Below are 14,767 nucleotides of genomic sequence, written 5' to 3'. Positions count from 1 at the left end.
TTTATAAGTTTAATGTTACAAACGATTATGTGTATAAAAAAAGATACATACACATTATGTATGTTAAATAGCTTGATTTATAATAAGACAGCTTAATTTTGTGTAGCCTATACTCGTATGTAATTTTCATAGTAATATATTTTCTTATATGTTTCTTCTCGTATGTTTATTTTGAAATTATATAACTCGAAAAATCTGAAAATGTAAAGATATTTCATGAGCTCTAAAGACAATGTTCTTCACATCTCAGAAAGTAACACTTCTTCTTTAGTATTCCACTTTTATTGTGAAAGACTGCAGCTCTGGCCCTTCGAGAGCATCTGATTGGTCGATATTGTGTCCAATCACAGAGCTCGTTGATTGCAGGTGGCAGAGGGAGAGCCGAAGCGCTGTAGAGTGAATCTGCGGCTGCTAATGCTGAACACTTACTTAACGTTTATAGTTGATCACAGTCAGTCAAAATGAGCTCCATTGGGACCGGGGTGAGTGGATTCACTACTACAAAATTTATCACAGTGTTTGAATGAGATCTGATCCAGAAAGAGCGATAAATTGCGGAATGCGTGTATGTCTGTGTCATTCTAAAGCTAAAGCTAATAAGCTACTGCTAGTGTGCAGGATCTGTATTAGTGTGTTTTATTCAGTTCCAACCCAATTAAAGTTAATAAAGTGTTTTTATACATAAGTAGCTTAAGCTATTTTTATTTACATGGTTTAGTTGTTGAGTCTAAAAACGACCCTGCTGAGTCACTGCTCGATAACAATGAATGATAGCAGTTCAAATGAAAAGTCACTGAGGAGGCAAAGTGAAAGTAAATTTCATGTGCACTGCGAAAGCTGCTTTGCTACATTTATTTAGCCTCATCGATGCACATATTTGTCTTTATTATTGCAGGGATTAAAAACTATTTGAATTGTTAATTTATATGAAATGAACTCAAGCGATGATTTTGACAGCGGTTCTCTTCTCCCCCACCCAGTATGATTTATCCGCCTCCACCTTCTCACCTGATGGAAGGGTATTTCAGGTGGAATATGCCATAAAGGCTGTAGAAAACAGCAGGTAATTAATTAACCATTATTACTCATATTAATACACATTAAATAAATTAAACATGGCACATTTTAATATGCTGCTCTGAAAAGCTTTACTCCATTCATTAAAATGTGATGATAACACCTATAATATTTGTGTTTTGCTTTTTATGTCTAATCAAACTTTGAGTTCTTATTAAGGAAATTAATTTAATAATTTTGTGCAAATTTTTTTCTCGTTCATCAGCACAGCAATTGGCATCCGCTGCAAAGATGGAGTCGTGTTTGGCGTAGAGAAGTTGGTGCTGTCCAAGTTGTATGAGCAGGGCTCCAATAAACGCATCTTCAATATTGATCGGCACGTTGGAATGGTGAGAACATTGAGCATGTTGTTTATTAAACCGATTCTCATAATTTTTCAGTAGTTTACAGTATCTTCTTCAGTAACTTAATCCAAGTATGTAAACTCAAATATTTTACATACTTGGATTATGCTGATGGCAGTGAATTATTAGATTGTGTCTCCTAAAATGCAAAGGTTCCTTAGGTTTCTTTTTTGTACTTTAAAAGCAATTACATCCATGTGATTATTTGGAAATTGCATCCTAAACCTTTACACTGGTGATCAAAAAAGTTGAAATAAGATTTATTTTAATTTTTTTAAAGAAGTATCTCAGCAAGGCTGAATTTATTTGATTAGAAAAAAATCAGTAAAATAGTAATATTGTGAAATATTATTACAGTTTAAAATAACTGGTTTCTGCTATATTATATTGTAAAATGTAATCTATTCCTGTGAAAAGCTGAATTTTCAGCATCATTCCTCCAGTCTTCAATGTCACATGATCTTTCAGAAATCATTCTAATATGATGATTTCTTCATTTATTCTTCTGTTTATTGTTATAAAACATATTCTTATAATTATTTTCTAGATTATTTTAGAAGAGAAAATTAGAAAACCGCATTTATCTGAAATGGAAATATTTTGTAACATTATACTTTTCTTTACTGTCACTTTTAATGCATCCTTGCTGAATAAAAGTATTAATTTCTTTTAAAAAAAAATCCGTCTCCCAACATTTGAATGATAAGAGTAAATCTCTACATGTATATGAATCCCTGTCTGTGTGTCTTCTAGGCTGTGGCTGGTCTTCTAGCAGATGCACGATCTCTCTCTGAAGTGGCCAGAGAAGAGGCGTCAAACTTCCGCTCCAATTATGGCCATGACATCCCACTGAAGGTAAGAGAGAGAGAGAGTAAAGCAATAGATCACCCAAAAAATTAGCACTGTACCTGCATTTATTCACAGTAAATCATTTCCTCACTCTATTCAAATGTGTGTGAAACAAAGAATGGAAATTCTTTGAATAAAAACAGTCTGAAATGAGATTCTGGTCATTGATGTACTCTCCTCATATTATCCAAACAGCATCTTGCAGAAAGAGTGGCCATGTATGTCCATGCTTACACATTATACAGTGCTGTGAGGCCTTTTGGATGCAGGTACGTCTTCTGTAAAAAATGTATTATATAAGATATTGGAAGAGCTTTTTTATATATATATATATATAATTTTTTTTATTTTTTATTAGTGTGTTTAACTTGTTTATTTTTCTTTAACCTGTCAGTTTCATTCTGGGATCTCATGATGAAGATGATGGTCCACAGCTCTACATGGTTGACCCTTCTGGGATTTCATACGTAAGAGATCTATTATAAATAAATCATCGCTTTTAATCAGTACTTTAATACTTAAAGGGATAGTTCACCCAAAAAAGAAAATTCTATCATCATTTACTCACCCTTATGTCGTTCCAAACCAATAAGACTTTCATTCATCTTCGAAACACAAATGAAGATAATGTATTTTAATGAAATCTGAGAGATTTCTGCCCCTCCATTGAATGTCTGTTCACCCAAACCTTTGATGCTTCAAAATGTTCATAAAGAGATAGTAAAATGCATGAATTGAGCGGTTTAATCCAAAGTCTTCTGAAGAGACACGATCGCTTTATATAATGAACCGATTGAATTTAGTTTTTTTATTAACATATGTGGTGAATGGTGATGAGGTTCATTTTTGCATGTTACGCCACACATTTGATCTTCCGCAAGAACCAATGAGGTTTGTTCTCACGCATCAAGCAGGTTTGGTTGAGCTTTGGTTTATATTCCACCAATCAATTTTTATTTGTGAATAAAAGACTGAATTCAGTCTGATCATCATATAAAGAGATCATGTCTCTTCAGGAGACTTGGATTAAACCGCTTGATTCAAAGGGATTCATGTCTTGTACAATCTCTTTGTGAACGTTTTAAAGTGGGTGAACAGACTTTCAATAGAGTTGTCCAGGTATGACGTCAGAAGAACCCGGAAATTTGCCGCTGGTTCCTTCGAGATTTTCCTATGGGTTTTTTTTTCTTTCTTGATTTATGTGTAAAATAAAGCCTGTGGTTAACATAACTTGACTATACATTGACGTTATGTTATACACCCATAGTGAAAACGTGAATTTTTAAGCAGTTATGTTCATGTTTGAAATAGGGCTGTCACTTTACGTTTGAAAATCGATTGCACAATCGATCTGACCAACCAACACAAGTTTCGAAAACGAAAATAGGGAATCGATTTTAACGGTCTTTTCTCGGAGCGCGTCCAGCTCGTCACGATACGCCCGCAGCAAACGCGCGTCACACAGCAACTCTGACAAACACACATTATACTTCTGCATAATGTTTCTCTTTTTACTACAAAAATTCTGCCAGTATTCAGACAGTCTCATGCATACAGATACAGATTCAGGCTACGGTCAACAATTGCCTACGTAGGCGAAATTTGTTTGACATTTCTAACCATAAACACAGCCATGTTGAAGCCTGCAGTAATGTTTTTCATTGATGTTATGGCAGTCCACTCTGCTTATTGCTTTTCAAGAATGTTGCACTCCTGTTTGTCGTTGTGCACGAAACTTCACGGCAATAAATCAACAGGAATATTGCTGACTTGTGCGCGTCTCAAGCGTCCTCTTTACGTTCGCCCTTGTCCGTGGATTTGCCCATATTTGGCGTTTAAAATGCAAACGTCTTTAGACATGGAAAATCGATTTTACAATTGATTCAATGAACGCATATGTCTCAAAAATCGAACAGAATTTTTCCACAAAAGTGACAGCCCTAGTTTGAAAATGAACAAGTAATTAGATAATACAGTTTGGGGTGTGATTGTGTGTGCAGTTTACGTTGTAGAACTAAATGTCAAAGTATCGTCAAGTTGTGTTTACCACAGAATTCATTTTACTCAAATTCAAAAACCCTTTTATAAAAACTCATTGGAAAATCTTGAAGGAACCAGCGGCAAATTAGACTTCTGGGTTCTGACGTCATACCTGGACCACTCTATTGAGGGACAGAAATCTCTCAGGGTGTCTTCACACTTGTAGTTCAGTTCTCGTGGTTCATTTGATCCAGACCAAATAAAACAAAAACATTTAGTTCTGGTCCTCTTATGGCGCTTTTCCACTACACAGTACCAGCTCGCCTCGGCTCGGCTCTGCTCTGTTTGGTTTTCCACTGTGTAAAAGTTGTACCTGTACCTGCTTCCAGGTACTTTTTTTCGTACCACCTCCGGCGAGGTTCTAAGCGAGCTGAGGCGATACTAAAATGTGACGTGAAAACACGACAGACTGCTGATTGGTCAGAGAGAATCGTCACTATTCACTGCGTCATCATTGCACGCGCCAGACGGAGTATCCTGAATAAAAAAACAGCAAAAACAAAAACATCCAAAAACAGCATACACTCGATTTCCTCCATTGTCCTGTGTGTGTGGGTAGCGGGTGTGTCTCGCGCGTCTCGCGTAAAAGATTAAGTCACGGCAGTTTCCTGCGGCGTCGCTATGACGACCAGGTACTATTGTGGAGGTACTATCTGCAATGGAAAAGCGAGCCGAGGCGAGGCGAGCTGGTACTGGTAATGGAAAAGCGCCATTAGTGTGACATTGGCATTTTACAGTGGCCCTCCAGGAGCGGAGTTTGACACATGCTATAGAGCAGGGATGGGCAACTTCGGTCCTGGAGGGCCACTGTCCTACAGAGTTTAGCTCCAACCCTGAAAAAATCACCTGCCTGTAATTTTCTAGTAATCCTGAGGACCTTGATTAGCTTGTTCAGGTGTGTTTGATTAGGGTTGAAGCTAAACTCTGTAGGACAGTGGCCCTCCAGGACCGAAGTTGCCCATCCCTGCTATAGAGGGACCGAAATCTCTCAGATTTCATTGAAAATATCCTCATTTGTGTTTTGACGAGGAACAAAATTTGTATGGATTTAAAACAACATGAGGGTGAGCAAATGAAAGAATTTTAGTTTTTGGGAGAACTATCCCTCTAATGCACACTTTGGCCCTGTCCCAAATGGAACACTAAGCCCTCGCAGTCTTTGTCCGAGTCTACAGTTTCGTGACGTAATGCCTCTTTGACTGGCGGATAGACGTTTTCTGCAGAGCTCGCTTTCGTGCGGGCTCAGCAAAAGTGCACATCGAGGACTATTATGGGCTGCAAAAGGTGCGATCGCGAGCACCCTTCTGAAACCTACAATGACAAATGGGACACCCTACGGTCCTGTGGACTGAACAGACATGTGCACATTGTAGCTACATGAAACTAGTTCTGTAGTCAAATTTAAGTGCAAATGTAACAGAACTTTAATGTTACCTTTGTGGTCAAGTTGGAGTGACCACCGATGTAAAAGCAGCTAAAATGTGTCCAGCATACACGCAAACTCCATAATTAGTGCAATAAAAAGTGCAGATTGTACATTGTTTTCATTAACCTGAACTTCCTGTACATGTATTGTACTTCCCTTTGTCATTAATGTTTGTTTTGTGTTTGTTAGGGTTACTGGGGCTGTGCGATTGGAAAAGCCAAGCAAGCTGCCAAGACAGAAATTGAGAAACTACAGGTATGTGTTATTTATTATATATGCACCAGAGAAACAAGCGTGTAGCCATCTTTAGAATTTTGTGTGATTTATCATTTTTCTTTTGTTGCGGTAGCTGTGTATATTTATATGGCATCGAAGAGTAATTAGCTGGTGAAGTGAATTTACTTATTGTAGAGTTAACGAAAGTTATCATGAGCATTGTAATGTTTGAAGCGGATGTCATAAGTAGACCGGGAAGATTTTAAAACTAGCGGATTCATTCATTAATCCGTAACATCTTAACTTCATGCTGTGGAAATACAAACCGGAAGAAAGAAACGAGCAAAAACAAAATGAGTGCAGCGCTGAAAAGGAGTGGGTATATTCATCATTTTGTAAAGAGCTTTCAGATAAGCACATACGTTTTGCCTTACACTACTGTTCAAAAGTTTGAGGTTCGTAAATGAATACTTTTATTTAGCAAGAATGAATAAAATTGATCAAATGTTGCAGTAAAGACACCTTACTAAAGATATGCAATTCAAATAAAAGCTGTACTTTTGAACTTTATATTCATCAATGAATCCTGAAAAATATTAAAAGCATCACAACTGTTTTCAACATTGATAAATGTTTCTTGAGCAGCATATTAGAATGATTTTTGAAGGATCTTGTGATTTAATGATGCTGAAAATTCAGCTTTGCCATCACAGCAATAAATTACATTTTAAAATATACATTCAAATTGAAAACAGTTAAATTGTAATATTTCACAATATTACTTCATTTTTGATCAAATAAGTTTAGCCTTGGTCATAAGAGACTCCTTTCAAAAATTTTAAAGAGACTTTCCGTCCCCAAACTTTTAAACGGTAGTGTACATCTACAAGTGTTCATAGTATCTCCAGGGTTGTAGTACAGAAAGTTTTATTTACATCTTATTGTCTTTTATTTGTCAGCATACACTCCATTAGATCTTTACCCCTAACAGTACAGCTGTGATGTTTAGAGGAAGCATGTTTGGCAGTCTTTCTTTGAAACAAGTTCAAACAAGAGTCAGCTACTTCCAGTACTGCAGGGACCACATCATATAAAACCATCTTAAAGAAGTAACAGCATTATGCCATCAGAAGAAGATTACAATACTAGATTCCTTTAGCAGTGTTTTCATGTTAATGTCAACAGATTAAAGCGATTAAACGTGTAAAGGTTAAATCCTGTCATTATTTTATTTCAGATGAAAGAAATGACCTGCAGAGAACTGGTGAAGGAAGTGGCAAAAATGTGAGTGTTTTGTTTCTAACTTAAAATGGAGAAGACCTCAAAATCGAATGCATCTTTCATAGCCAACACAAGAGAGCAGTAGAGGTCCACGAAAGCAAACCTGTCGGACTACTAGTATTGAGTTTTGTCAGCTGAATTGTTTTCTTATCTGTTAGGTTGCTGAGTTTACAATAATGTTGGCTACTAATGAACAAGGTTCCCACACCTTTTGACCAGTCAGTTTAAATGACTTTTACATGATTTTGTCAGGCATCGATGGGTTACTGCATATACACTTTAAACGTTAAAGGGATGGTTCGGAGTAATTTCAACCTAGGGTCCTTTGCACCATGACCTTGAGCCAAACACCCCCCAGAAGCTTTTTTTCCCTTGGTCGAACATTATTAAAGTTAGAGCTTATTTAGAGATATCAGCCGGATGGCTTAGTGCAGGCGCTAATGGATCCAAGGTTGTATCTCGTACTTCCTAGGTTCTGTACTCATAAAACGAGGCATTGGAAAGTTTGTAAGTACACCAGGAGTTTATTTAAATAACACTTGCCTGATGGCTTATGCTACCGCTAACCTGGACGTCGAGGTCACTTCTGTGATTTGAGATAAGCCCGTAAAAGTCCTGGCAGAAAGCAATGCATAAAGATGTAGTGTAACGACGCCCAGTTCCTGGAATGCACTAATATTTTGTTGGTAGTACCAGTTTGCAACAGTTATTAGTTAACACTAAGTTGTAAACGCTTCAGAAAAAAATTAAATAAAATTGGGGATATACCAAAAAACATTTTCAAAGGACTTTTACAGGGATTCCGGACATTATTAGTGGGGTAATTTACGAGATACAACCTTGGATCCATTAGCGCCTGCACTAAGCCATTCGGCTGATATCTCTAAATAAGCTCTAAATTTAATAATATTCAAAAGGCTTCTGGTGGGGGTGTTTGTCTTGAGGTCATGGTGCAAAGGACCCTAGGTTGAAATTACTCCGAACCATCCCTTAAATCATCTTATTAAGATTGCACTCCAAAAAATTCTAACCAGTATATTTATAATTTATATCAGAGAATAAATAATACACAATAAAGAAATTCTTGTCAGTGACTTTTCCAGACCTAAAAATTACAAAAAATCTGTTTCCAAGCTGTCCATGATTGTGGGAGCCCTGAAAACATTTATAACATGGCATATCTAATTAAACATTTTATATTTATACATTTTTATAACTATTTGTGTGTGTGTTTTGTCATCTCTTCTCAGTATCTATATCGTTCATGATGAGGTGAAAGACAAAGCCTTTGAGCTGGAGCTTAGCTGGGTTGGAGAAGGTAATGACAGGCTTTTATATTCTAATACTTTAACTTAAAAAAATCTGTTTTTATTTACTCCTATCTGACACAGATCGGAATTTGTTGCACACGTGTAAACACAAAAATCAGCATTTTTTTCGCATCCATTCTGAGCCTCTTCCATATGTGATTTAAAATAACAAGTGAAAATGACTGTTATTTTCTGGTCTATATCCATTCAAAGTTCCATGACAGCTTTTAACTTATCCATGTTGGCAAATAATCATGGCCACCCACCCGAAATGAATTGTAAAATAATTTTAGTAAGGCCATTCAAAACCCAAGGGTCAACCATGTAAAGCGATCACCGACAGAATTATTTTGCCGGGGATAAAATGTAAACACAGATATCAGATACCAGTCGTGTCTAAAGTGAATGTAAACAAGCGGGACCACAAAAAAATGTGAATATGGTCAAAAGATCATATCTGTGCATTAGCCTAAGACTTTCAGTGTAAATGCAGCCTTTACTGAATCTGAGTTTTTAGGAAAATATTTGTAATACTTAAAACTTCCTTTCAGTTTTCCTCTACTGCATTTGTGTTCAGTGCTGCATTTCTCATAAAACCCCTTTCATCGTTTTGTATATTATATTGTAATTGTTTTCTGTCCATTTTTAAAGTTGGACATTTTTTCACATTAAGATTATAATACAATAATAGTACTCTTAATAGTACTTCTAGTACCCTTAAGATGTTGGCGTGTGATTCAACATGTCACTTGATTTTTTTTTTTTTTTTGAGGATGTTGTTTTTGTTTTTTTATCCCTGATTTAATGGTGTATCAACAGTAAAAGGAATGGTTTTATTAATATGTATTTTTGTCCCTCTTATTAGTCACCAAAGGAAAGCACGAGCTTGTCCCGAAAGACATCAAAGAGGAGGCGGAGAAATACGCTAAAGTAAGTAACTGTTCCTCTGGTAATAGTTATAATATAACAAAAGCTCTCTTCAGTGTTGGCTTATTGTCACATGTCTGTCCTGACAGGAATCCCTGGAGGAGGAAGATGACTCTGATGAGGACAACATGTAAACGCGGTGTTGCAAACCTCTCTGTTTTTCCACTTCACTGACTGTGTACCATGTTTCAGACATTCTGGCAACTCTCAACTTGACTGCAGACAATAAAATGTTTTTTATGTTTTCTAATGGACTAATGTAGTCCTACGTTTTGTGGGTTTCAAACTTAACAATAAATACGATTTAAAAAACTGAAAGAAGCTCTGATTCAGAATCCTAAATTGGCATAATAACCATTCATTAGTTGGGCAGCAAGCTTAGACAAAGGATCCACCTTCTCTTTCAGAAAACCTGTGGCGTCATTGATTGATATTTATGCACACCCTGTCTAGAGAATGTGTGTATTACTAGGTTGGACATAGGGCACTTAAGACATTATGCATTCTGGTGTGTAAATAAACAGTTCATCTGCAATACGCTGCAAGGATTTGACCCTGAGTTAATGGTTAGCTTAGTTGTGCCAGTCTCTAGCATATGGAGCCTCAAAGCAATCCCAGTACATTATAATTTACTTTTTAAAATTGCCATCCATGACATTGTAACCCAAGCATGCATGCATGATATAGTATTGGAGTTAAAACAAAAGTGACTTGGTCTTTAACTTTAAGGAACATACTTTACATTACAGCAGTTCTGAGGGTAACACTGATATTTAGCACTGTGATGTACACTAGAGGTCAAGAGTTTGGGTACACCTGCTCATTCATTATTACTAATTTACACATTTTAGATTAATAGCAAAGCCATCAAAATTATGAAATTACAGAAAGTAAGGGATGAGAATGCTGTAGTAAATCCAAGTTAAAAACATTTGAGAGAGAATTGTCTCTCAGGGTTTCTACAAAACTAATTTAAAGTATTTCAGGAGATGCCTTTTGATCAAAGCTTATGAAAAACATAATCCAAACGTTAGACTCGCAGTGCATAGACAATTGTGGGAGCTTTGTGTCGTTTTTATGGCCTTTGAGGCCAAAGCTTTGCACGTGACCTCTATTTTTAGCTCTATGTGTTGCTGACCACCTCTTATTTGGAAAGTAGAGTTTGAAATTAATGTTACTTTAAAACGGTCCCATAGATGTATTATGTAATGTGTGCTTATAGATTAATTTACAGGCTGATTAATGCATAGGCAAACTGACAGATTTATTGATTAAACAAGATACACAGATATAATATACAACTAGATCAACATTGCACAAGTATAAATTATTTTCTGATCCTGTTTATACAATAAATACCTCTTAAACATAAGATTCTACTGGTCCAGTCGCTGATGTATATAAACGCTGAATCAAACACAACATATAGTCCTTAATATCCATCATAAACAAACATTAACAGTGAAAATCGCATTTCTGATTCACAATCATAATGCTTCATATCGTTAGAGTAAACCGAGCATTTCAGTGACAATCTAATGCATAATTTGCAACCACGCAGGTGTCATTAAATTTGTATCTAACGTGACACACACATGCTTACTATGACGCTCTGTTCCGGTCACGTGGTCCACAAACCCATGACGCCAGACGCTCTCTACAGCATCGACATAAAGACGCCATTACCGTTGCCTTCAATTGACCTTTTCTACACGACCGCATTAAAACTATTATTTGGTAAAATATTTGTAATACAAATCACATAAAGAACAAATTTAATTTAAATCGATGCTGAGGTTATTTGATCTGAGTAGAAAAGCAGGCAAAAAAGTCACGGGGCTCACCGCGAAATCTCACGGGCTCCGAGTCCAGAATGCGAAAATAATTACGTTGGGTACAAAATGGCGAATGTTCTCTTCGCCTCGACATGCGCAGACTGAGCAGAGGCTTTCCCTCTGAAATGAAGCTCCGTTCCCATGCACCCTTTCCAGCCAATGGGCGACGCTGACGGGACGCATCTGACTCAATTCGACCAATCAGAACCGTGGACAACGCAGAACAGGAAACAAGTAGCCAATCGGGGACCAGGATGGATTTGTTGTATTCGCAAAGAGTGCGACTCAAAGAGCACCAATGAGAAAGCGCTATTCGCAGCGCCGCTTTCGTACTCCGCAATCAGGTTTCGCGCTTCAGACTAACCAATAGAATTTCGCTTTGCAGTCAGCCAATGGCAATGTTCTGAATTTGCTCACAGTGGCCCCGGCAGCCAATAGGGATCCGAGAAACACAACCTCAGCTCAACAGCTTGTTATTTCGTCTATGCCTTTGCAACCTAGTCGAATGCTGAGCTGAAGCAGTCATATAGGAGCATGTAAGTACACATATATATTTCCATACAACATTCAAACACCGATTTTGCGTCAGTAAACCCGTATATTCACGCGTGTCTCATTTAAACCCGCTAGTCTGAAAGTAATCCAGTCATATTTGCCGTTTTCCCGTGGTTTCCAGCGAAGGTATTTAGGCGACGAAGAGAAAAAAAAATTGAATGGCAAAGCCTAGTCACATCTAGTCGGCTTGTTTTCTCACAGATTTTACCCGACGACTTTTACTTAAACTAACCACTCAAAACCGATCACTTTATAGTCAAAAACTTATAACTCAGTTTGAAGGGAAAAGTCGCCTCACATATTGTTGCGGAACTAACCCGTAGAACTATTTAAATCGCCATAACAGCTTCACTATATTTAGCTCAACCGTCACAATTTGATTGACAGGCGTCAATAAACATCATAACTGTCAGTTTGACGTTCTTCGAACTCAGATACTTCGGTAAATACAGTGTTAAGTGAGGGAAAACGGGGGTTAGTGGATGGTGGAGGGGCTGACATGGTGCAGGACGGTGTGTGAGCTATGATGGCGACGTGACACACACACACACACACACACACAGTGAGTGAAGCGGGAAGGAAACACGCAGGGTTTGAAGGGGTTATGTTTTCCTTCAGTGACTCCGTGCTTTGTTTTTACATCATCAAGACATCGTAAGTGTCTCAGATTGGAGGTAAAGTCACGGTGAGGCAGTTAAGGCTTTGTTTTGATGGGTTGGTCTTGTTTATTTGATCATTTTGAAAGGGATAAGGACGAGAAGTGGCTAGCTGCGTTAGCTCCTTTAGCATTTTCTCTGTTCTGTGTGTTTGTGTTGTGCTGTCAAATTCTTCACACACATACATGTGACACGTTTTTTTTTAGCACATGGCGCCAGATCGTGACTGTTTCTTTCTGCTTGTGTGTTGTTCTGTTTCAGCAGTCGAAACCAATCGAGCTGGACTCCCTCAAATAGCCATCAAGATGAAGGTGAGTCTCTGCAGTTCTGATAGGCGACGCCTCCCTAAATGAAGCCCAGCAAGCATTTGGAACAACACACTTAAATGAATAAATCACATATGGATGGGGTTTTTTGTAGAATAGCTGACCAGGGATGATCAGAGAAGCTCAGTAGTTCAATGATTGAGGTAGTCAGTCTCTATAAGTGCTTTCTGAATAACCAAGATAGTACTTTTCACAACACTTAAGTGCTCTTACTTAAAGTATTCTTAGATGTTTTTGCTCATGCTTTACAACACTTAAGTGCTCTTACTTAAAGTATTCTTAGATGTTTTTGCTCATGCTTTTCATAACCGTGACCATGCAAAGAGCAAGTGTTGGTATGAATCTGTCTATGCACCTTAATAATATTTACACTGTTCACAGGTAGCAGATGAACCTGCCTACCTGACTGTGGGGACGGATGTGAGCGCAAAGTACCGCGGTGCCTTCTGCGAGGCAAAAATCAAGACTGTTAAACGCATGGTGAAAGTTAAGGTACGTTTAATCTGTCTGATATAAGTATGTATTCATCATGCAAGTCAATTTTATTTGTATAGCGCTTTTCACAATACACATTTTCAAAGTAGCTTTACAGCAATTCATTAGCTTAATGTTTATATCATCTTAATTCCTTATAGTCACAATTTAATGATTTAGTTTATATTTTGCGATGACGTAAACAATTAAGTTGTTGAGGTTTGCTATAGTATATTGCTTTACTTGAGTATACTGTATGCATGTGGATACAGTTGGATGTAAAATGTATGCAAGTATATTTTAAGTATTTCCCCAGGTGATGGTAAATCAAGCAGTTGAAATTAGCTTCATACTATTTATCACTTTGAAATGTACACTTTCAAAACTTTGTCCCTTTTAAATAGTCCTTGGTGTGTGTTTTCAGCTAACAATCATCTTTGAGCTTTATATATTAGTTTAAAAAAAATGTGAAAGTTCAGAGTACACATGCGGCTTATGTCAAGCCAGTGTCAGATGACATGGAGGATAAACAAAGTTTTCCAAGTGTCATTTTCTGTTGGTGACAATGCAGAGATTTGTTTATATAAAAGGGTTATGTTGCTTTTATGCAGAAGTGTTTGGTGCATTTTACACCGCAAGCTTCAGTAATGTAACAGGCCAAAGGAAAACCACCTAATAATCCTGCTTTGTGAACTAACTCTGCACACCATTCAAACTTCGGCTGTGCAGAACACCCATCTTTTCAAATAGAGTAGTCTAACAGTAAGCTTACAAATGGCTTAATTTTAAATCAGCACCTACCAGTCACAAGTATGTTGTTTTAGGGTTTAATCCACATACTGGCATTTTTGCGAGGTCTCATCGTACGTCATCAATGTTTTGTTTTCTCTCAAGGTCTTAGTTTGTGCTGGTACTTTAACCTAGTGAAACATGACAGCCTTGAGTAACACATACCTGAAGTTTGTGTTGCACATTCTCAAATTTGATTACAAGGAAGTAGTTCCTTTTTACATTGTATGTAGGCGCTCACTAAGAAGCTTGTTTGAGAGAGATCATGAAGAAAATGCCATCTGTTACATAACGAGATTACTTCACCTTGACTGAGCTGGATGGTTACTGTCTTACCGTCCATGTCACTCTCACCTTCATGCTTTGGTGCTCTTTTGCTATATTTTTTTTTTTACCTTTGTTTTGTTTTGTTTGTAGGTTATGCTTAAAGGAGACAGCACCTCACAAGTTGTCCAAGATGACCAAGTCAAAGGACCCTTAAGGGTAAGAGAGACTTTTTTTAGACACTGACTTCAATTCAGTTAAATCAATTTTCCTATAATGCTTTTTATAAATGTTTTGTCTTGCACATGCAATATTTACTAGAAGGTACTGCTTAGTTGTAGCCATGTTCAAAATTAACTTTTCCCCACAACTGTTATTGCAAGAGTGAACTGATAAAA

The 14,767-nt window shown here is 37.3% G+C and overlaps 2 protein-coding genes across 2 annotated transcripts in view; both read left to right on the top strand.

Annotated features, from left to right (window-relative positions):
- The first annotated feature begins 335 nt into the window (after positions 1-335).
- psma3 (proteasome 20S subunit alpha 3) lies at positions 336-9,724 on the top strand. The gene is made up of 11 exons (XM_084096730.1): positions 336-482; positions 981-1,063; positions 1,283-1,406; positions 2,175-2,276; positions 2,466-2,539; positions 2,665-2,737; positions 5,926-5,991; positions 7,190-7,236; positions 8,484-8,551; positions 9,409-9,473; positions 9,560-9,724. Exons 1-11 carry the CDS (start codon positions 462-464, stop codon positions 9,602-9,604), a joined length of 768 nt encoding a protein of 255 aa, XP_083952856.1. The 5' UTR covers positions 336-461; the 3' UTR covers positions 9,605-9,724.
- A 1,388-nt stretch (positions 9,725-11,112) lies between these two features.
- Positions 11,113-14,767, top strand: part of arid4a (AT-rich interactive domain 4A) — a 34,283-nt gene continuing 30,628 nt past the window's right edge. Inside the window, exons 1-4 of the mRNA XM_084096720.1 lie at positions 11,113-11,841; positions 12,778-12,827; positions 13,224-13,334; positions 14,523-14,588. Coding sequence (XP_083952846.1) covers positions 12,822-12,827; positions 13,224-13,334; positions 14,523-14,588 — 183 coding nt within the window. The 5' untranslated portion in view covers positions 11,113-11,841; positions 12,778-12,821. The remainder of the gene's footprint in view (positions 11,842-12,777; positions 12,828-13,223; positions 13,335-14,522; positions 14,589-14,767) is intronic.

The sequence above is a fragment of the Abramis brama genome (assembly GCF_963993115.1).
Source record: "Abramis brama genome assembly, chromosome: 21".
Taxonomy (NCBI): Eukaryota; Metazoa; Chordata; class Actinopteri; order Cypriniformes; family Leuciscidae; genus Abramis; species Abramis brama.
This window is presented reverse-complemented; position numbering and strand designations above follow the sequence as displayed.

Excerpts from the sequence above, each read along its gene's own strand:
- psma3 (XM_084096730.1), top strand. The coding sequence starts at position 462 with ATGAGCTCCATTGGGACCGGG. Across the intron at positions 2,277-2,465 it reads GCCATGACATCCCACTGAAG|CATCTTGCAGAAAGAGTGGC; the intron begins GTAAGAGAGAGA and ends TTATCCAAACAG. Across the intron at positions 5,992-7,189 it reads CAGAAATTGAGAAACTACAG|ATGAAAGAAATGACCTGCAG; the intron begins GTATGTGTTATT and ends ATTTTATTTCAG.